General features: G+C 40.9%; 1 protein-coding gene across 6 annotated transcripts in view; it reads right to left on the reverse strand.

Annotated features, from left to right (window-relative positions):
- Positions 1-409: 409 nt before the first annotated feature.
- tnfaip8l3 (tumor necrosis factor, alpha-induced protein 8-like 3) overlaps positions 410-23,879 on the reverse strand; it is a 35,550-nt gene continuing 12,080 nt past the window's right edge. For 3 of the 6 annotated variants that reach the window (XM_069911325.1, XM_069911328.1, XM_069911323.1), the window contains exon 2: positions 410-1,433. In XM_069911325.1, coding sequence (XP_069767426.1) covers positions 871-1,433 — 563 coding nt within the window. In that variant the 3' untranslated portion in view covers positions 410-870. Of the gene's footprint in view, positions 1,437-23,879 lie in introns of all 6 variants that reach the window. The other 3 variants (XM_069911324.1, XM_069911326.1, XM_069911322.1) reach the window with 1 other exon arrangement.

The following is a 23,879-nucleotide window of genomic DNA, read 5'->3' on the forward strand; positions in this document are numbered from 1 at the left end:
AAATCAGCGGCAAAATATTTTGGGTCAGTTGAACCAATGTAATGTGTCAGTATTATTGTGCAATTAAACATTCTAAATTCTCCAGTTTCCTATGTGATACCACAAATTATCTTTGTGTTCAGCTTGAAGTTGTCTATCATAACCCTTAATTTTCTTTCAGGAAGAAAAGTGTTATTAAAGGTGGCTTGATATTCTGATAGTGGAATTCAATTCTGTGAGTACACTTTTAATTTCTCCATGATAGAAGAACACTTGGGCCTCTTTGATAAATCCACCAAGATCAAGTCGTGTCTCTTTCTCAGTTCATTTGGGTTAGGGTTTGAAAGATGAGTTTATTTTTTTTTAAACATGTTAGCACTTTACCAGAAACAATCCCTACAATAGCTTTGAAAAGGCAACAGGATAAATATTTGTAAAATAAATCTTTAATGGAGAATGGCTAGAAAAAATGGGACCCATTCATAATGGACTGAATGTCGTTCTGTATTGTCAAATATCTCAATGTTGTTAAAGCAGCTAATGATACCTATCGGCTTAAATTGTTCCTGGATTTCCACAAAATGTTAAAGCTGGAAAAACTGTATTCAAAGCATCTCAATGCATGCAAGTGGAAAAAAAACAATTTAACAAAAGCTCTTCCACATACATTGGCTCAACAGATAATTTACTCTTTTTTCAAAGCAACAAATTTGATTCACAAACTGGTTTGTTTTTTTTAAAATGCAAACAACTGCAATATAACATTCAGACAAAAGGGTTGACTGTTGGATCCAGATACAAACAATGGATTTAATCCTTCAAAGATGAATAGATGCTCTGTGCAGACTAGCAAAAAAGTCTAATGCTTTCTTGTTTTTGGGGCTGCAGAGTTCAGATGATCCCTTCATCGAGCAGTTTGTTGACACCGTGACAAATTTTCTGCAATGACTCTTTGTATGTGCCATTGGGATTGTACACATCCGACAGGAATTCCACGTCTGCGAAGAGTCTGAACACGTGATCGATCCGGCCGTGGGATTTGGGGGTGAGGTGACGCTCAATCAGTTCGTGGAGCAAATCCTTGCATTCGTTTAGCAGCTCTGCGAGAACATTTCTGTCAAATGTGAACTCGACCTCATAGAAACTCACCGCCGTCATGGCAGCCTGATTCAACTTCTTCTTGAACTTATCCACAATCTCCACTTCGTCCTGGTTAAACTGGTTATTTCTGTAGAGGATCCCAATTTTTAAAGCAATCTTGATCAAGTCCTTCAAGACTTTGTGGGCTTCTTTCTTGTCATTTGTGTACTCTCTGGTTACTTTGTACAGCTCGTCCAAGATGTCACTGCTGGTGTCGTCGATGAGCATGTTGGCCACTGCCTTGGTAGCCATTTTGGTGAGGATCTTTTTCTGAGCTTGAAGGGCCAAGCTTTTGGAATTAAAGGATTCCGTTCCTGCTGTGAAAATAAAGGGAAAACAAAGGATTTTCATGAGGCAATTATATGATTCTCCAACACAGGCTGTCAGATCCTTCTATGCCTGCACTTGTCCTCTACCCAAGCTTAAGTTCACTCCCTCTTCAAATCATTTTTTTTCTCTTTAGTGCGCTAGTGGATTCCCTTTTAAATGCATCAGTGATTGTTACCTCAACAACCTCTAGTGAATACCAGGCTTCATCTTAGTAGTTTTCAGCAAAATATTGGTTTGAAGAACCATAGCAGAGTGTTGAATCAAAAGGTCTAGTCCAGTGGTTCTCAACCTTTCCTCCCCCCCACTCACATGCCACCCTTACTAACCACAGAGCAGTCATGCCATGGGGATTACTTAAGGTGGTGTGTGAGTGGAAGAAAAAGGTTGAGAATCATTAGTCCACCCCAATATTGTCTTTGTTTTCTAACTCGCATGTTAAATGATGGCCCATTAACTTTCAAATGAACGTACAAGACCCCATAACATTATTTTGAACAGGAACAAAGGCTTATACTCAGTAAACTGAAATAATATTGTTACATCAGATCATCGGGTTGTTGCCATTTTGCTCTTTGTTGGGCTTGTACACACTGGCTACTGCTTTTCTATGACACAACTGTAATTGTATTTCAAAAGTATTTGAGGAGTGGGATGATTTTAAAAGATTGAGAAAGGTTTCTGTATCAAAAGTTTATTTTAATATACATTATATATCACAGTGATTCCCTATTTGTGATATCTATTGGATAAAGAAGCTTTTACAGCAAGACTCCTGGTATCCAGCACCTATGGGATTGGTAGATGCTGGATAAGTGCATTTTCCGGTTGCTTGCAATGCTCAACTAATACACCTGCATTAATAATAAACTATTTAAAGGACAAAAATACTACACTGTATTTACACTGATCAAGCTTAAAGCATTTTACTTTATTTTCAGTCACAATTTTGAAAACTTTTAACCATCACTGCATCTGCAGGTTCCTCCCGCTCCACGGAGCCGCCCAAAAGAAAAGCAATAACGCCTCTCCCCCAAGTTTACCGATGAAGCCTCTGACCAGAGTGAGTCTTACTAAGCAGGAATAAGGAGACACTTTAAGAGAGTCACCCCAATGGCAAACCGCATCAACCAGCTCTTCAACCTGGGTGACGCCATCGCTGTTTCACACAACTTTATTCAAACAGCTGCTATGAGCAAAGCACGTCAAAGGCTCTCTGCTGGCTGAATATTTGCTTCCATCTTCACCAAAGGTTTATGTATAACTTCAGAGAACATTAATAATTTTAAACATTTTTACCTATTATTTTATTCTTAATTATTATTGTTTAAATGTATTTTTCTTGATTTTTTTTGCCAGTTGCTTGAATTCTAGATAAAAGGGGTTTTACTGTGATTAGCTCAGCTTATTGCATTCCACTGAGGGGGTAAAAGAACATTGTTCCATGTATTCACTTGTATTCCTTTCAGGCACTCCTCCTTATCCTCAAATATTTCTCAAATTCTCCCACTCTGCTTGAATTGTACTGTTTAGTATTGTCGAGTGCACCAATATACAGTGGCAAATCTTTGCTTAGTGTGATACCCAGGTAGGTCAGCACGGGGAAAAGCTCAGGTAAAGCAGTGCCCGGTCTGCGGTAAGTGAGAACAAGAGGTCATTTTTGCATTTTGGAGAAATTGATGGATGTGTGTGAGAGAAGAGGTGACAAGGAAATGGGATTGATTTGAGAACCATAAAATATTACAGCCCAGTACAGGCCATTAGGCCCTCAATGTTGTGCCGATCTATATATTCCTACCAAAAAAAATTAAAATCTTTGTACCTTGTAACTCTTATCTTCTTACATCCACATGTCTAAGAGTCTGTTAAATGCCCCCAATGTTTCAGTCTCCACTACCACCCCCTGGCAATGTATAATCTTACCCCTGATGTCTCCCCTAAACTTTCCTCTCTTCACTTTGTACTGATGCCCCCTGGTGTTTGCTATTCCTGCCCTGGAAAAACAGTGCTGGCTGTCCACCCTATCTATGCCTCTCATAATCTTGTAGACCTCTAGTAAGCCACTTCCCATCATTTTTTTTCGCTCCATCTCTTCCTTCTCCGCTCCTAGATTTGATGGGCTGGATGGTATCCTCTTGTGTCACAAGGAAACATGGTTAAAACTATATAGGTAGGGAAAATGGGATGAGCTCATGTAATCAACTGGGACAGTATGGGCAAAGAAGAATAAGCAGTCTGGACAAGTTGGGTCGGAGAGCCTGTTTTCATGCTGTAAAACTCTGAGGAGTAAATTCAGTGTTGATAGTATTCAAATCTAGGCAATAGTTATTCTACATATACCTTGAAGAAAACCACAGGACTGAGATGTTGTAAAACCCCTGTTACTTGGAATTCAAGCTACTGGCAACCTCCAGCAACCAGCAAAAAAAAAAAATTTGCAGAAAATAAATAGGTAAAAAATATGGAACCCTCTCTATTAGTTTGCCAATCACGCCACACACAGTCTCAAGCAACCAGAAGATTCGCTTATCTACCAATCCCCAGAGGTGCTGGATACCAGAGGTTTTGCTCCTGTGAATGTTGCATGACCTGCTGAGTTCCTCTGGCATTTTTGTGTTTTTAATTGTTATTCTTTTGCAAACTTGGCATTGGTTTGTTCAACTGTCCGAAACCAATGATTTAATTTGTGTATTGTATGAAATTGATTATTAATGTATTGCACACAGAACAGCAGTCTACAACATGATGTTGAGGATAATTGTAGAATCAACCAGGGAGCCTTGTATCCTGCAGCATTGCCAAGACACTCCCCTGGCCACAGTAAACCTGTCAGCTTCTGCACAACTGCTCAGTAAGACACCAGGGAATAGTTATAAAATAGCACTGTTTGATTATGTGACCCAGACATAAACAGTCCATTAAGTCTATTAAAAGGAAGAAAAGGTTTACTGATCCGAGGAGACTGTCTTGATCTAAAGTCACTTTTATGCATGACTTTTTGTTTTATGCTTTACCAAATCATTTACTCATTTGTACGAAATTCAGGGTGGCAACACCTTTACAGCGGCAGCGATCGGGACTGGGGTTGGAATCCCGCACTGTTTGTAAGGATTTTGTGCGTTCTCTCGTGTCTGTGTGAGCTTTCCTCGGGGACTTCAGTTTCCTCCCACTACTCAAAACATACCGGGGATGTAGGTCAGTTGTGTGTAATTGGGTGGCATGGGCTCGTGGGCTGAAATGGCCTGTTACCATGCTGTATGTCTAAATTTAAATAAAATTAAATCCTTGCAAGTTGCCAAAATAAACCATTAGTGACAGCTGGGTCTGATGTGTCCCTGACATGGAGACACATACCGACCACCCTCTTTGTGAGAAAAAAAATTGTCCCTTGGATCTCTTTTAAATCTTTCCTGCCACGTTTTAACTCCATGTCATCTAGTTTTAGACATGCCCATGCTGGGGGGAAAAAAGACTGACCATTTCTTCCTTCATCACACGTGGTGCACAACGCCTTTGCAGTGCCAGCGATTGGGACCGGACATGGGTTAGAAACCCGTCCTGTCTATAAGGAGTTTGTAAATTTTCCCCATGTCTGCATGGATTTTCTCCGGGGACTCTGGTTTCCTCCCACCCTTCAAAAAAATAAGCCAGAGTGAAGGTTAATGGGGTGTAAATTGGGCGGCACAGACTCAAAGGGCCAAATTGGCCTCTTACAGTTGAATAAATAAAAGAACCTTGCAAATTTCCAACCAGTTTAATGTCCACTTCTATGTTTTATTCTGAATTCTTGCTATTTTGAAATGATTAAGCATCTTTATTGGAGGATAGCCTTGGGTTTTCCTGGTAATCCAAGTACACCACATCATACATCATGAGGGAAACATGAAAATCTGCAGACACTGTGATTGTAGTAAAAACACAAAGAAATGCTGGTGGAACTCAGCCAGTCTCACAGCAGCATACATAAAGGTAAATCCGAATCCCAGTCCTGATCGCTGGCGCTGTAAAGGCGTTGCGCAAACTACTAAGCCAACCGTGCCACGACAATTACAGCACCAGGGGTTCAAATCCTGTGCTGTCTGTAATGAGTTTGTACGTTCTCCCTATGTCTGTGTGGGTTTCCTCTGGCTTCCTCCCACCCTTCAAAAATGTAATGGGGCTTGTAGGTTAATTGAGGCCTTCGGGCAGCACGGGCTCATGGACCGAAAGGGCCTGTTACTGTGCTATATGTCTAAATTTAAAAAAATGAATATTTAAAGTCATATCAGGATTTGTCTCTGGCTTTTCTCTGCTGATGCTATTAGTCCAGAGGGAAACTCCAACTTTGTATTCACGGTTAATTTTAGATCATAAAATATTTGATTAAATGTTTCTGACCCAAGTTAATTAATTGGCCTTCAGGTCAGGATTGAGCAGCTGTTCCAACCAGAGCCTTTGAATGCCTTCGATCAGAGAAATGTATGGAGAGTCCACTTGAGAAAGTGCATTAGCGACAGCAAAAGCATGTTGAAGCCAGGGCTCAATCAGAGTTGTCAAAGAAGCAAGGAGTGATTTAAATATGAAATGAAAAAGCCACAGGATAAATGTAGAAAACAAGGACTCCAGGAACCACAGAGTGTTGGCAGCATGTCAACCTTGGTCCACTTCTGTCCATTACTGAGGTAATTCCTTGGGATCAAGGGGTGATTTGCTCGTAGACAATCCTTGAATGTGTTTCTCTGAACGCTTTGGATTTATAGAGTCACAAAATATTGATTGGAAGCCATTTTGCCTCTGGTTGTTGAACATATGATTATCTCATTATTTATATTCCCCTGCAACTCGTTCCATTCCAAATAGTCATTCAATTCTCTTTTAAAAGTTACCAGTAAAATTGCTTCCACTCCACCTTCCATCCACGTTAAGGCTATAGCAACTGGCAACTTGACATTTAATATCATTGCCACTTTGTCTTAAAGCTGGCACCATCTTACAATTTGCAGAAAATTTCCTCTTGTACACCATCAAAGCCCTTCATATTTGAATGCCTTACTAAAGTTCCACTTAAACACATCTACTGTAAGGAGAGCAATTCTATGCCCCCTGTGTAAATGTCGCCCTTGTGGATGGTATTGTTTTGGTAGCAGATCTGGCACTAGAACTTGGCACAATGATTACCAGTGAAGCGTATAATTTCACATGACTTTCTTACTTGAGCATTTGTACCGAGAAGTTCATCTATGGTTGGCCTTTGTAGTGTAGTAGCTGATGCTATGGATTACAGAGGCAGTGGGCAACACACTGACAGAACAGGTGCTAAACATAGATTTTTGGGGATGCAGGGCATAAACAATCTTCCGTCTTTTAATGATGAAATATGTCCCAAATAACAACTGTTACGAGCCCAGAGGACCCCAAAACCCAGCAGCAATAGATATTCACCAAGACAAATGGTTACTTAAGCAAAAGTTGCTTTTAATTATCTTTAAACATGAAATCAGAATGATACCTTAACTTATCACTATTGACTTAACTAACCTAACTTAACCCCCTTCTAATTCTAAGCGCACGTGTATGTAATGCGTGAGTAAGTTCAGAAAAGTTCTTTGATTCACAGTCCAATCTCACTTCTCATTCCTCCAGGTTTACTGGTTGCAGGCAATTCTTATACTGTGCACAGAATTTAACATTTATAACGTTCACCAGGCCTTTGTGCTTGAAAGGTAAATGGTCACTACTCAGGAAGGTTCTTGTCGGTTTTCAGAGAGAGATTCGTTGTTCCTTTTTTAAATCAACCTTTTCCTAATGGGGTTTCCCCAAGCTTGACAGCTTGTCCTGTTCCAGTTCCGGTTGCTGCTGACTGTAGAACTGATCTCTCTCTCTCTCTCTCTCTCTCTCTCTCTCCCTCTCTCCCTCTCCCCCACACACACACAGAGAAAACCTGTTTGACTCTCTGCTTGCAAAACCACATGACCCTCTAAGAACAGCAAGTTTCCCTCCAGACAGAATGTGGCTCCGACAAGCTCTTTCATCTGTTGCCTTTTTGTAAACAACAATCCATTAGTGAAGTCTCTTGGGCACTCTCTAAAGCCTTTGCAAAGGCTCTGAGGCCCCGACATGTCTAGCATTAGCAGAGCTCCAGTATTTTAAATAAGATCTGTTTTAACGTGTTTGTATGTGACCTACATGAACAAACCATGCCCCAATTTATCTCCCAAAAACATATCTATATTCTGTCACACTACAGTAAAACCCCCAGTATCCGGAATTCAAGCAACTGGCAAAAAAAAATTGAGGAAAATAAGCAAACAAATTAAAATAATTAAGAATTAAATAATAGGTAAAAATGCATAAGTTTAAAATTGTAAAAGTAAATTTTCTCTGAGGTAACACACAAACCTTTGGAGAAGGTGGCAGCAAATATTCAGCCAGCCAAGTGCCTTGGTCGTGCTTTGCTCATAGCAGCTGTGTGTGAAAGAGCAACGGTGTCGCCCAGGCTGAAGATCTGGTTAATACTACTCGCCATTGGGGCCACTCTCTTAAAGTGCCTCCCTTTCTCTGCCAAGTAAGAATTCCCCCATTCGTAGGCTTTATCTGTAAACATGCGGACTGGGATACGTAATTATCTATAATTTTTTTTGTCTTTTGGATGGATCCGTGGAGGGGAGGAACCTGCAGATTTAACAATGGTTAAATGTTTTCAAAAAATGTGACTGAAAATGCTTTAAGGCTTAAATATTCATGAAGTGAAGTTTGTTCAGTGTAAGTACGGTATAGTATTTCTGCCTTTTAAACTGTTCATTCTTATTGCAGATGTATTAATTAGGCATTGTAAGAGCAAGTCTTACGCAACCGGAAAATAGGTGCCAGATATCAGGGGTGGTACTGTATATTACTTGGTTGTTAAAGAACAGGTTTCATGGCTCCCTGGTGCCTGGCACAATTTGCAGTTGCATTGCCTGCTGTCCAATCCAAGCCCCTGTTTGTTGCACTTGGACACATCTTTTGTGTGAGGCCCAGAGGGGAATTAAAATTAGAATTTTGATTTGCTTCACAGGGACTGGAATCAGGAGGAAAGCAATTGGAACTTTCTGCTTGACTTTGTGATAAGGTTTATGTTTAAAAACTAAATTCCCGCCAGCTGTATAGTAAAAACTGCAGCTGACGCTGCTCATAGTTTCAGAACAATTAGGAACCTTTGACTAAAACAGTGACTGAGAAATCAGATTTGTTTTCTTTAATGTATTTATGCTCTCAAGAAGGATGCCATAGGTGGTCTGTGCTTCATAAGGGATTACTTAAGGTGACAAGTGAGTGGAAAGAAAAGAGAACCACCATGCTAGAAGAACTTAAAAGTTGACAACATTTCAGACCAGAACCCTTCAACAAGGTTAAGAGTGCAGAGGAGAGATAGCCAGTGTGGGAAAGGATGGACGGGGGTTGTGGGAGATTAATGAACCAGGGTGTGGAGGGGAGAAGAATTAATTCAACTCTCACATCCAAACAGACTCTGGACTGGTGTAGTGATATCAGCAGAAATCCCACACATTCTGAATTTCCAATGACCAGGATTAGTTAATTTTTGTTCATGAGTGAGATATGGGTGTCACTGGGAAAGTTCTATTTACAAGATCACAAGGTAAAGGAGCAGAAGTAGGCCATTCAGCCCATTGAGTCTATTTATTCCCCATCAATATCTGCCCTTGAGATGAACTAACATGTTGACTGCTTGTTGGGCTATGTCAGAGAACAGTGAAAGTTGTGATAAGCCTAGAGTTGCATACAAGTTGGAAGGGTCAAGGGCAGCAATTCTGTCCCCCAAAGAACATCCATAAACCATGTGTGATTCTATTACAGAGATGCACAAGAGCTGCCAATGGGAATCTTCAGCAAACAAGGGATTGCCAGAGGAACTCAGCAGGTCAGTCAGTCTCTATGGGTAGCATAAGACATAGGACATAGTCTGCTGTGCCACTCCATGAGCTGATCCATTCTTCCACTCAGCTCCACTCCTCTGCCTTCTCCCCATAATCTTTCATACCCTGACCATTCAGATACATATCAATCTCTGCCTTAATTACACCCAATGACCTGACCTCCACCACTGCCTGTGGCAGCAAATTAAACAGATTCACCTCTCTCTGTCTGAAGAAATTCCACTGCACCTCTGTTTTAAACAGGCACCCTTCAATCCTGGAATTGTGCCCTCTCTTTCTTTTTAATACATTTTTAATGGTTTGGAAGAGAGAAATATTACACGTTGTATATTGAACAAACAATAATTGTAGATCTTAATGCAATAAAATACAGAACATGAATCGTACGCAATTTGTACATTATCTTGCATACAATGTTCATATATAATAGAAATTCGTTTACAAAACCTTCAGTTCACGTTCTATTATTGAAATGTATTCCTGGTAAATTAACTAGATAAAGTGACCTAATGTGAAATTAATAATTATACTTATTGAAAGTAATCTCAGCTAACTGTTTCTGTTAACTAGTTGATTAAACAAGTAGTTAATCATACTTGTATTACATTAAAACATGCCAATAGTTTTATTACCCATGTATGGCTGTGCCAAAATTATCTTGAAACAATATTAATTTTACATTTTCACAAGCATTCAGTGCGCCCAGACTTTTGTGCAAATTTTTTCCTGTGACAACTTAAGATTTTTTGCGCACACTGACTCCTAAAAATGAGAGGGAACATCGTCTACCGCCTCGTGCACAGGGAGGAACGTACAGCTTCTGTTGGGCTGCCTCAGCACTGAGTCTCGATGTGAGTTCAAGTCATTGAATTGACTTTGCAACAACCAGTGAAGAAGGTTAATATGAAACAAGAGTCCCCATGGGAAGCTTTCCTCTGCTCGCTTGCATTTTCATCAGGACTTTGTAAAAAAGGTTCAGGATATTGCTGAGAAAAGCACTGTCGAAAATCTGCATGGGTTGTGTCATGGCCTGGTTGGGTGATTTCAGAGCAGAAGGTAGTAAACATAACCTGGTCCGTCACAGGTGCTCACCTCCTATCCACTGAAGACGTGAGGTGCTGCCATTGTCATAAAGGATTCCCCCATTACCCTGGTCACAACTCTACCCACTACTACCTTTGGATAGAAGATACAGAAGTCTGAAGTCCAGCACCTCGAGGTTGATGGATAGATTTGTTTCCAACAGCTATCAGGCTCTTGAACTGGCTGCCCTAAACTATTACCAACACCACAAAAAAAACCTGACAGCTCTATTGAAACATTATCTTTTTTTTTCTTTCACTAACTGTAACTGTGAATGTTTATGATCTTTTATATTTATTATATCTTTCCAAACTGGGTAAGCTAAAGAATAATATTGGAGTTATTTTTTTCACAAAAATTTGACTAGAGCGAGTAAGAATTTTGCGGCATATGGAAATTGTACTTGTGTGTATAATAATAAACTAATTATCATTACCAAATCCTGAATCTTCTCTGCACTCTCTCCAGTGCAACCAATGCTTCCTGCAATGTTCTGTAAAATTGCAATATTTTGTCCCAATTTTCATATTCTATGACCTAATGTCTGAAGGCAAGCATGTCATATGATTTCTTTTCCATCCTACTTCTGAGTCTTCACACTTTCAGGGATCTATGGACTTGAATCCCAAGGTCCTGCTATTCATCAATATTCCTTACCATTTACTATCTATATCACCCCTCTATGACTTCCCAAAAAGCATCTCCTATTTGCCAAAACTTTACTTAACTTCTCATCAGATCCACAACCTCAGTCTTCCTTGTTGTTCACAACGGCACCAACTTTCACGTGATTTGCAAATTTACTCATCATTCCTCCTTTTACAGCACTAGCGACCTGGGTTCGAATCTGGCAATGCCTGTCAGGAGTTTGTATGTTCTCCCCATCCTTACATGGGATTTCGTTGGTCACGTGGGTGTATTTGGGCAGCAGGGTTAGAACAGTGGTTACAGCACCAGAGTTTGAATCTAGCCCTGTCTGTCAGTAGTTTGCATGTTTTGCCCCTCTATGTGGATTTTGTCTAGGGGCTCCGGTTTCCTCCCACCATTCAAAAACATATCGGGATGAAAGGGCCTGTTAATGTGCTGTATGTATATATTTAAATTTAAATTTTTAATTTTAATACCTCTAAAATGTATACATTTATATCCAAATCATTAATCTACATGACAAACAATGAGAGTCCAAGAGCGGATCCCTGGTCACAGGCTTCCAATCAAAAAGCATCCTTAAACCACCATCCTCTGACTTGTAATAACAATTGAACTTGGATTCTATTAGTCATTTTTCCCTTGATTCCATATGCTTTAACCTCTGGGCTAGTCTATTATGAGGGATCTTGACAAATACCTTTCTAAAGTCCATACCGACAACATATACCACCTTGCTATCATCAAACTTCTTGGGGAGATCTTTTTTTCATGTAATTAACTAACTGTCAGTTCATGGAATGAGTTTATAGATCGCAGAGGAGCCAGTTGAGAAATCAGGATCTAAATAGAACCTCTTCCAGGATTGTGAAACAGCACTGTTTGCAAGTTCACTTCCATGTCACACTGGCCTGTTCCTTTATCATAACTGGGTCTAATTTCTGGAACTCCCTGTTCGACATCACTCTGAGAATATCCTAGGGACCTTCACCAGCACTCTCTCATGGCATTCTGTTCTCTCCAGCGATGCACATGGTGATACGTGGAAGTCTGGAGATGCTGTGATTGTGGTAAAAATGCATGGAAATTCTGGAGGATCTCAGGTGGTCTTCCAGCCCCCTTAGGAGATAAAGGTATATTACTGACATTTCGTGCCTGAGGCCTTCCTCAAAATTTTTGCAAAAAAAAACAGGAAGGCGTCTGAATAATGTTATGAACCACACATAACAAGCAGCAATAGAGAATGAAGCAGACCGTGTTTAATATCAATACACTAATCTTATTTCCAATTCAAACAATTGTCATAGCTCTTAAACACTAAATCTATCCCCAGCTATGCGCAAGTGTACTAGTGTATGTGTGTGTTATTATATACCCAAACCATTACAGGCCAGGCCAAAACCTAGAAAGTTACTTCAAAGTTCAGATTTTTAAATGTTGAAACATAGGCCTTTGAAATTTGATGCTCAGAATTAACGTTGAACTGACGGGACGACTGGAGTTGTGGGTGCAACCAACTCACGAATTCATCTTGCGTTGCCTTTGAAGAAATGTCCATCCACATGAGCTGTAATCATAACACTCCTGGTCCTTTTTGTAGGTGAGACTTGAACTGGGTGACCTCCACAAAGCTTCCAAGACCCTGGCATCGGATCTCACCGTTAGTTACAATCAAAATGAAGCATTTTGCTTCCCAAAAGACCCTCCTGGGACAGGTCAATCCACCGAAAAGGACCAGTCAATCACAGAGCATGCTTTGCTCTGAATTCCATGAAAATGGCCGGCCTCAAGAGTTTCTTCAAGAAGCTGCTTTCTCTTCAGCCGTCAGAATGGTTCTCCCTTTGCAAAGTCACGATGTTTTTGCAAATGTATCGAATCTGGAGCAAACTGTGACAAGCCTTCCCTCGGTTCTTCCAATGTACCAAATTGTCGCTTGGCTGTGACTTGTGATGGAGCTTGTGTGAAATGTTAACTGTGACCATTCAGTTCCTCTTGTCCATACTATCCCTTACAGTGATAATTCCATTTTATTAAAATGGGAGCTCATAATAATAGACTGGATGAGAGAGCTCCTTCCCCTCCCATTCTTCAATCTTTCTCTTTCCAGTCTAAATTCAGACTCCTTCTTGTTTTTTTTTCTTATACCTCAGGCGTGAAACGTTGGTAATGTATCTTTACTGCCTCTGGATGCTATGATGCCATCTGAGTTCCTCCATCATTTCTGTGTTCTTAATCCAAAATGCATGTCCTGTGATTGATTAATGTGACACAAGGAGCTTTAGGCTAAATTACCATCATCATTTGTCATTTCTGATAAGACCGGATTGAAATAGTTATTTCTCCTTCAATCCTGAGCATTGCGATAGATTATTAGTCAAACTTTGCTGTCCACAACTCCAAGGAATATAATTAGGAAAGGTAAATGCCCAGACTCCCAAGAAAGAATCAGCCTTTTTTTTCCTATGATGTACTTCTGCCCTTGAATAATTTTATTATTCATCTTGGCATGTGATGGTTTGCTGGAAAATAGAATATGGCAGAAATTTTGAATAATTTTAAGTTGCTGCAGTAAGACCCTTGGTATCTGGCACCTATGGGGATTGGTAGATGCCGGATAAGTGAATTTTCCGATTGCTTGAGATTGCATGTTGTGTGGATCGGCGAACTAACCGCTAGGAGGCGCTGATTTTAAACTTTTGTGGTTTCTAACCAATTTTATTTTCCACAATTTTTTTTGTCGGTTGCTTGAAGCTGCCAGTTGCTTGAATTCCGGTAATGGAGATTTTACTGTGCCTCAAGCAACAATTATGTTCTTCCAACAACAAGGATGTGAGAGAGAAGGCGCTGATCTGAAAGAAGTCTGGAGATGATGAAAATCTGAAATTAAAAGTGGAAAATACTGGGGATACTCAGCAGGTCAGAGGACATCTGTTAGCGTTTGAGAACAATAATTCTTCATTTGGGTCTGAAACCATAACCATCTTTCTCTCTCCACAGATGCTGCCTGATTTGTTGAGTATTCACACCATTTTTGTTATTTATTTCAGACACTCATCTGAAATAAGGCAACTCAGCAGAGACTGGAGTCAACACTGGAGAATCATCCTCAGTTATCACCGCAACAAAACCTAAACCCAAAAATACATTGGCCAACGTGAAGAGCATGAGGATCTGATTCCTGTAATCGAGGTAAATTTATGTTTCTAACTTCCATTTTGGCATTAAACAGAAAGGAATTAATTTAATTATGCACTTGTGCTTTAGCGGGTTGAGATTTAATTTAAAAGTTGAAGATCAAGCTCATTTCATTCTAATGATCTCAACATGTGCATGGAGGAAGAAATAACAAACTGATTTGGAAGTAATTTGCTTCCAAAGAACATGATTGGTGGAGTCCTGATTTTCAAATGTTAAAGTCAAGCATCCCATGTTTATCAGGTGGTGGATTTATTTGGCATGAACATCAATTTGAATAACACTGGACAACAATATTTTTTTCAAAAGGTTTGCTTCCTGAAAAAAAATTGGGCATTATGATAGATTTCTTCAAGATGAACCCAAAGTTAATTTCAGGTTTGCTGTATCATGTAGGAAGTTGGTGAAACATTAAATTAACCTTTATTAAATTGAGCAGGTTTAATCGCATCATGATGCTGACACATTGCATTAGTTTAACCTAAAAATGTTTTGCCGCATATTTCATTTGTACTCAACATCTGATGCCTCTCATGACAGTGTCCCAACAATAGTTGGCCAGAATTGATGGATCCTAGTTGCTCTAATACTGGTTTTCCATGGTCATAATGCCCTGGTGAAACCTTTCACCGTGTTCGTCATTGACTGCACCAAGATCACCAGGGGAGAAGGCCAAGTGTGAAGACAGAAAATGAATTTTCAATGACTTGTTGCACTTTATGGTGTTGTCTGCTTCAAGTAGATTTAAAATATGACGGAATCACAAAAATAGATTATATCTAAAAAGCAGTACATGGTAGGAAAATTTTCAGGTGATTTTCATGATCGACAGCCCGAAATCCATAAAATACACCCAAAAGTGTTCAGGAAGCAAAATCTTCATTGTCCAGTGTAATCCTAGCATTTCAACCATTGCACAAACATCCTGTGTTATAGAAAACTGAAGGAATTCCATTGTTTGAAGCTCTTATTTTGACAATATTGTGAGCTGACAGAGGATTCTCCATCCAGAGCCCTCCCCCTCCCCAGCTGCCCTCAACTTGAATGGGCTGGATGGTGTGAAGTCTCCAGCAGGGGGCGGAAGGTTTAGTTGCCATGGAGGCGATGACCAATCGAAGCATTGGCTTGAAGTTTCTGCTTAATCTTTTATGAAGTTTTACACTGATTATCATTTAGGTAAATCATGAACAGAAACAGAAAGATGGTGTCAAAGCAACTTAATTGGACAAGTTCAAGCTTTCTCCCAATTTCTGACAATTATTATTAGATTGAATTTGTAGCACTTCTGAAGTCATTGTCCTGTCTGAATTGAAACTGCTGCCATTAATACATTTGAAGTTCACTCGTGAGTTAATCTTGGCACACGGTCCAGCCAGATATGCATCCAAAAATGTCACAAAATTGACATAAAATGATGCGTTGATCTGCTTTAGCTGATGGTTGAATATTTCCGGGGTCACCGAGGCAACATTTACCGACACATTAGTACATCTAATATTCATGGGCAGATGAAGACTCCATTTAATACATTGTGCATGCAACAGTAGGGCTAGAACTGGTCTCTGATGTGCCGCCAACTGTTGTCTGCTCCTCCTCAGATATTTTGTGCATTCTACAATCATCTGAAGGTACAAGTTTGAGCTGTACTGGTGCCTTTTAAAAAAAAATGAGCTAATTAAGACACATCTCGATATCATGTGAAGCAGGAACACAAGATTGACCATGTACACGAAGGCTACGCAGGTAATGAGAGCTGCAACGTCTAATCCTTTCACAGAGCTACCCAACTCAGCTAAAGGTCTTTTTCTCACACCTGAGCTCACTTTTAAAATTCATGGTTGACTATTCAAATATTGGAAAATAATTGAAGCAATGAACTTGAAAAGCTCACCATATGTTCCATTTTCATTCCATAATATGCTTGCTTTTTATGTCCTTAGCTGAATGGGACAATTGATGGCATGTAACAATGGCCTTCAAGCATATTATTAGACATCTGTTTTCAATAAAGATCATTTTCTGGGCTTTAATTATAAACTCAAACAGTATGGAGTTTCACTGCTACATATAAACTCAGCTACATCTTCACCATTGCAGTAGACGTTTCTAATTAGGCTGTTTCAGCTCTGATAATACACGTTTCAACCATCTTTTTGCATATTAAAGACACATAACATCCAAATCATTCCTTTTCTAAGAAATGGCAGGGCTGGAGCTAAACTCCCATTGTCACCCTTCAGCAGTACTTTGGCACTCTTCTGTCCCCAGTCATCCCACTGTCACCACAAGACAAAAGATTAAAGTTTAGTTTTCATGTAACAAAATTAAAATATCTCAGCAAATAGAGATATTTTTGCACTAGTTCAGTGGCTCTCAATTTCATCCCCCCCCGCCCCCCCCCAACTCACATATCACCTTAAGCGATCGCTTCCTAACCACAGATCACTTGTGGCATAGTATACCATAGGGGTTACTAAAGGTGGTATGTGAATGGAAAGAAAAAGGGTAAAAATCACTGTGGGACTAGCTGTTTTGATGAGCCTTTATTTGACCTCACCCCCTCTTGTTTTCTCCTTAATGACTATATCCATATAACCGTTTACAGCACGGAAACAGGCCATGTCGGCCCTTCAATATATCTCTCTCTCCCCACCCCCCCCCCCCTCTCTATCTATACATGCTCTGTATATTTCAGATGATCTTCAGATAAGATAGGTCACCAATATGGTTCATAGTGTGGAAAATAAAAAAAAAGATAAGATAGGTCCCCAATTTCAGCCTGAATTTCATGGTTTTATCAATTATTGGGTGTATAAGACGACCCCCAAAGATACCTGTGTTGACTGAGCTGTTGGGTGTGGCCGGAAGGCGGGTGTTATCATGGGGCCTCTCGTAAAATGAAGCAAGTTTTAAATTAAAAGTCATTAAAATGGCCAAGGAATCGACCAATTGACGATGATTTATTGTGGGACACTGACGACGAAGCAGAAGCCAGCTCATCAGATTCAGACCGGGACCCATATGGTGACAGTGTAAACAGTTAGACTCCAGATGTGCTTGCCGGGTACTTTGCCTCAAAAGATGATAGTGATTTTGAAGGATTTTAAGTGTGTTGACAATAAAAATTTCTTTCTAATATATTGGTAGGTTAAAAATTTGTTGTAGGGTGGGGTCTGAGTGGGTTATGGATCCAATCGGGTGATATATTGAGTAGAATTTTAAAGTCACGTTTTTGTATCTGGCCTATAAGATGACCCCTGTTTTTGGTGTGTTTTTTGGGTGCTTCAAGAGTCGTCTTATACGCTGAAATATACGGTACATCTTGCTCCTTTTCATTAAAAAACCTTTTCGATGACCTATTTAAGTTGATGATTGGCCAGCAATAGACAATCTCAATTTAAAGATTTAAAGGAAGCATAGTTTGCTGACTTCCGAGCAAGTCTGGGGACATACGTGAATCACAATTAGAGACAAACACATTGGAAATAAAGACCTTAAAAAAAGAGCACAATTTTCCGGGCAGAATTGGAATGGGTAAGCAGAAAGCCCAGAAGGGGAGCAATATTCGTACTTGCCCTCACCTGATACCTGCTCTAATGACGCACAGTACAAGTACAGGATGAAACTGGAGAAACTGAAGCAATTGTGTGGAAATGGCCTTCAGTTTAGCTCTTTCCAGGTAGTAATATGATTCTCGTGAACAAAGGTTTTCAATTTTTGTTGATTGAAAGGAACTGGTGCCTCGTGGCAGCTCTTTTAAGTCACTGACTTAACTCTGAGGTGTTAGAGTTCCATCCTCATTCTTGGAAATCACTCACTGGGAAAAAATTCTGACTTCAAGTGATAGGGTGAAAAGAGCAACGCAAGTCTCTTCTGAATATTATTCTTGGTGTAATAATGCGATGATTCTGGGATATCATTTACAGTCGTACCACCAACCATTGCATCAAATAGAAAAACACTGCAGATACTGAAAGCTGAACAAAAATAGGAACATCTATTTCCCATGGTTCTGCTCTCACCCTCTGTGATGAACAAGGCTAGAGTTCCCCTCTCCCAGTGGTTCTCAGCCATTTTTTTTTCCACTCACATACCACCTTAACATAGGTGCTCGGTGGTGGAAGGGATTACTTACGGTGGTGGAAGGGATTACTTACGGTGGTGGAAGGGATTACTTACGGTGGTGGAAGGGATTACTTACGGTGGTGGAAGGGATTACTTACGGTGGTGGAAGGGATTACTTACGGTGGTGGAAGGGATTACTTACGGTGGTGGAAGGGATTACTTACGGTGGTGGAAGGGATTACTTACGGTGGTGGAAGGGATTACTTACGGTGGTGGAAGGGATTACTTACGGTGGTGGAAGGGATTACTTACGGTGGTGGAAGGGATTACTTACGGTGGTGGAAGGGATTACTTACGGTGGTGGAAGGGATTACTTACGGTGGTGGAAGGGATTACTTACGGTGGTGGAAGGGATTACTTACGGTGGTGGAAGGGATTACTTACGGTGGTGGAAGGGATTACTTACGGTGGTGGAAGGGATTACTTACGGTGGTGGAAGGGATTACTTACGGTGGTGGAAGGGATTACACGGTGGTGGAAGGGATTACTTACGGTGGTGGAAGGGATTACTTACGGTGGTGGAAGGGATTACTTACGGTGGTGGAAGGGATTACTTACGGTGGTGGAAGGGAATACTTACGGTGGTGGAAGGGATTACTTACGGTGGTGGAAGGGATTACTTACGGTGGTGGAAGGGATTACTTACGGTGGTGGAAGGGATTACTTACGGTGGTGGAAGGGATTACTTACGGTGGTGGAAGGGATTACTTACGGTGGTGGAAGGGATTACTTACGGTGGTGGAAGGGATTACTTACGGTGGTGGAAGGGATTACTTACGGTGGTGGAAGGGATTACTTACGGTGGTGGAAGGGATTACTTACGGTGGTGGAAGGGATTACTTACGGTGGTGGAAGGGATTACTTAAGGTGGTATGTGATAGGTTAAAAAAAAAGGTGAGAACCACTGCCCTATCCTCTCGCTTCTGCTTCACCATCAGCCGCACCTTCCCCTCACTTTAATTTTCAAGCATTTTTCCGGGGCCTTTCTTCTATTCCCACCAACCTTCTAGTGAAATTTTTTCTTGTAGCTGCAGGTGATCTTCCTCTTCCCTGTCCAGGAACCCAAGTGATCTTTCCAAGTGAAGCAGCAGTCCACTTGAACTTGTGCCAACTAGAGTGCTGCCTTTGGTATTTTCATTTGAGCCCCCTGTACATTGGAGAAACCAAATGGATAATAAAGGAATGAAAGGATGTGGGGAAAAGGCAGTGGGTGGAGATGAACCGATCATCAGATCAGCCATGGTCACATTGAATGGTGGCGCAGTCTTGACGGGCCGGATGGCCAACTCCTGCTCCTATTTCTTATGTCCTTAATTCTTCATCCCACTCCCTCTCTGCCCTGTTGGCCTGCAGCTTCCTCCACCATTCCAATGAGGGCCAATGCAGGCTTCAGGAACAGCAACCCATCTTCTACTTTGAGCCCAGCATTGTGTTCTACACCTTCAGATGGCTCGGCGTGAGGAAGGTGATAGAGCGAGGCTAGAGCCTGATCGGTACACTTGCGTGGAGGTGAGTTGGGTTGCCAGCACGAGGAAGCTGGTCGAGTGTGCCTAAGGCCTGACTGGGACACTTAAGCTAGAGCCAGCGGGGTGGGGATAAGGTACAGAGGGGGAGAGGGAAAGATGGCAGTAGTGTTGAGACTTCGCTGTCAAGGTTTGGATGGCATTTTTAAGTTTTATATCAACCTATCCGCCAGCATATACAGTACTATGAAAGCAGTCTATATAAAACTCATTTGTCTTTCAGATGTTGAAGTGTTTTGTTATCACCCAGTTCTATGCTGTCGTCTCCTTCAATGTTGAAACCAATCAAGTACACTCTGTTGGGTCATGGTAAAGGAATATGGCCCCATCCTTGATTTCTTAATCAGTTGGCTTTGTTTAACCTTGTGCAACACTTTCTACTGGCGTCTTTTAGACCCACCCCTCTTCTATGCTTATTTGCTTCAGTATTTGTCTCACTTTAAAAAGAAGTAAACGCAACTCTTCAGTTCCAAGGTCGCCCAAAGGCTTGAAATGGTTGGGCAAAAGGTCGACTTTCAGGATTTGAACAGGAAAATAAATAATCCAAATAATTTGGCTGAAATGCTAAAGAAAGAATTAGTCACATCTAATTCCCTGGCCATGTGCCAACTTTGCAATCTCCTCTTAAATAGAATTTTTAAAAATGACAAAGAAAATTTAAAATTCTGGCCAAAAAGACAGTATATGATAGACTGTGAGACATTTTGCCTTCCATTTTATATGAAAGCAATTTATTTAAATATTGCTGATTTCAATGAAGTACATTGACTTTAAGGAACTATTGAATCTAACATGTAAAAAGTCCAAATGAAGACGTGAAGATAACGGATTGATTTGGCTTCATTCTTGGCAGGGGCAACTTCCTTCTTTGCCTTTGGAGCCATCGGAGGGGAAGAGAGCCAAACGGGGGCAAAAATCATAAAAGCCTCGAAGGCTAAGAAGGCTGTTTCGAAAGGTATGCACAGTCACAGGCGGAAGAAAATTAGGGCATCGCCCACCTTCAGGAGACCAAAGAGGAGGCAGCCCAAGTATCCGAGAAGTAACAGGTTGGACCATTGTGCGATCATTAAATTTCCCCCTCATCAATGAGCCTGCTATGAAGAAAATTGAGGAGAACAATTTCTTGGTGACATTAAAGCCCACAAGCATCAAATCAAGCATTCTGTTAAGAAACTCTTTGATACTGATGTGGCTAAAGTCAACCCTCTGATCGGGCCTGATGGTGAGAAGAAAGCACATGACTGCCTGGCCCCAGACTAATAGGATTGGCAGCATCTAAACTGTTTCCAAGAAAAACTGCATAAATAATGCAATAAGACAGTGCAATAGCGCCGCCCACTACCATGACGAGTAAAATACGCGCCCGGTACGAGTGCTAGTGGAGATCTGTTCAAGCAGCCTTAGAATTCAGGCAGATCTTCTGGGCGTTGTAATCGCAGATGGGTTCTTTAAAATGTGCGCTCTTGGGTCGCGGGCCGATGACACCATCATGATGTCATCAGCCCTCTCTTGGAGCGGCTTCACCTCTGACACTACCACCCTTGGTGGAGGGAACCTGGATGGCATTGGACCTGCCAATCCACCTTTGGACCCTTTATACAGGTAAGTGGAGCATTTTAAAGGCAGAGGAAAACTGTCTTTACATTTCGCTAAATGTCACTATAAAAGGCCCTAGTGTCTCTGAAGGCATCCTCTTTTGCTGGTCTTTCCCTTACTGTAAGGGACACCAGGCAATGCTCATGACGATTTTTGTCTGCTTTACGGCAGGCAAAAGAAAACTTCCTGTAATATTACCATTTCTGTGCATGACAATAAAAGGAATCTTGAATCCCTATTGTTGGAAGGTCAGTAGTAGGTGTCTTTGGCCACAGTAAACCCTAGTGCATTTAGCACATAACCTTTACTAACTAAAAGATTTGTGGCACTGCATTCAAACCTTCAAGGCTAAACTTCTGGCTTTAACTTTCACAGGTATTTGCTCCCACTGTTGTATTATCAACCATCTTCCCACATCTTTATAATACAGGTAGTCCTCAACTTACGACCGTGTTCCCTTCTGACCAATCTCGAAATCAACGTACGTCAGAAATCATTCATCAAATATAACATGGCACCACTATGGCCAGCTCTCGTGTCATAGGCGCTATTTTCCATAGATAGGCCCCTACTTTCAGCCCAAAAGCATATTTCTTTCTCAGTCGTATGTACAGATGGCCGTAAGTTGCGTAGGTTGCACATCCTTTATTCAGTCTCTTCAACCAAGACCTCATGCAGTCATCCCATGCTGTCAGTCACACTCAGAGCAGCTTCCAAGACGGCTGGAATGATCCTGACTCCGATACCTATTGGGTAGCACACAGCTGCAGACCTGAAGCTAAACACAATCTACTAGAGGAACTCGGTGGGCCGAGCAGCATCAAAGGGAGGAAAAGAACGGTCGATGCTTTGGGCCGAAACCCTTCATCATGTCATTGACCACTCGTGTTCTCCCGCTGCTGTTGCTCCTCCGGTAGACAGTGTTTAGCGTGTGGTCATGGCGCTCTCCCTGGTCATTCCAGCCTCTGCTGCAGTTGCCTCTCCTCCTGTTCTCCCACTATCGGCTGCCTTGCCTGAGTCATCAGAATTTAAATATGCAGGGCTGGAAGAGACGTTCAACAGTTTCATTGACTTGGAAGCAAAGCTGAACCAGTATCATGGATAGCCGACTGTGGTTTATTTTAAAATATACTAATAAAATTAAAACCTTTACAGAGAAATTTGGTATTAAAATATTATGACAGCATCACTCCACTGGTTAATGGTAAGTGCCAGACTTGGGAGATCAACTTATAAAAGCTACATTTTAGGCAGAAATTCTGGAAATCCTATAAACTGGCATATATGGTAATCCTTTTTATATATGAACTATTTGTTGAATGTCTCTTTGATCCTTGGCTGAGATAAATGCTGTCCTCATTCAATCTTTACAACATGGAGTCAATCGAACAAGAATCTTTTCAGAACCGGTGTTCAACTTGATCGGTATTGACCTGGGATAATCAAGATCAACACTTTTTAATACCATGCCACGTATTTTAGATTTAAATTTAATTTTTAATAATTTGCTTTATATAAAAAGCAACTTTCATTCTTACTTTTGCATCTTTTAATTATTTATTCATGGGATACAGGAGTTGTTGGCCATTTACTACCCATCCTGATATAATGCTGGTGAACTGCATATTGGAAGCACGGCAGTCTGCACTCTCACAGCACTGTCAAGAAGGGTTGCTATGGGATTTTGATTTAGTTTCAAGTCAGGTAGGGTTACAGGGTAAGCATTATTATAGGGCCTTGTTCTTCGGGGTGGTGGGGTTAGAAGGTTTTTTAGAAGGTATTTCCAAGGAACCTGTTGAAATGCTGCAGTGGATCTTGCTGATGGCAAACCCTGCCCAGTCATGTTGCTCCACTGGTGGAACTGTAAATCTTTCGGGCTGTGGATGGGTGTATTTAGTGCATCAACGCTTCACGTTACGGGTGATTGCAAGCACGATCTCTTCGTTCAGAATCACGTACCTTGGTAGACTTCTGATTCTCTTCATACAATTAACAACAGCAGAGGGAAGGAATCTCCAAAAATAATTTCATGAGAAAATTCACAAATTAGGGTCATTTTCATTGCCAATATTAGAATTTTAATCTAATTTCTCAAGTTACTCAGATCAAAATCAATTCTTTTAATTGGTGAAATGTTCCATTTGCGCAAGTGTGGATCAATTCAGCCGATTCTTCGTGTTGCAAGTGGCCAACAAAGAGAAATCCAGAAGGAATCAAGTAAAGCACGAAAGTCTACAGACAGCGTGGTTGAAGTGGAAACACAATGCTGGAGAAACTCAGCGGAACCAACGGTGTCCTTCAAACAGCAATGATAAGGGTATATAACTAACATTTCGGGCTTGAGCCC

This window comes from Narcine bancroftii, chromosome 14, assembly GCF_036971445.1.
Source record: "Narcine bancroftii isolate sNarBan1 chromosome 14, sNarBan1.hap1, whole genome shotgun sequence".
In the NCBI taxonomy this organism is placed as follows: domain Eukaryota; kingdom Metazoa; phylum Chordata; class Chondrichthyes; order Torpediniformes; family Narcinidae; genus Narcine; species Narcine bancroftii.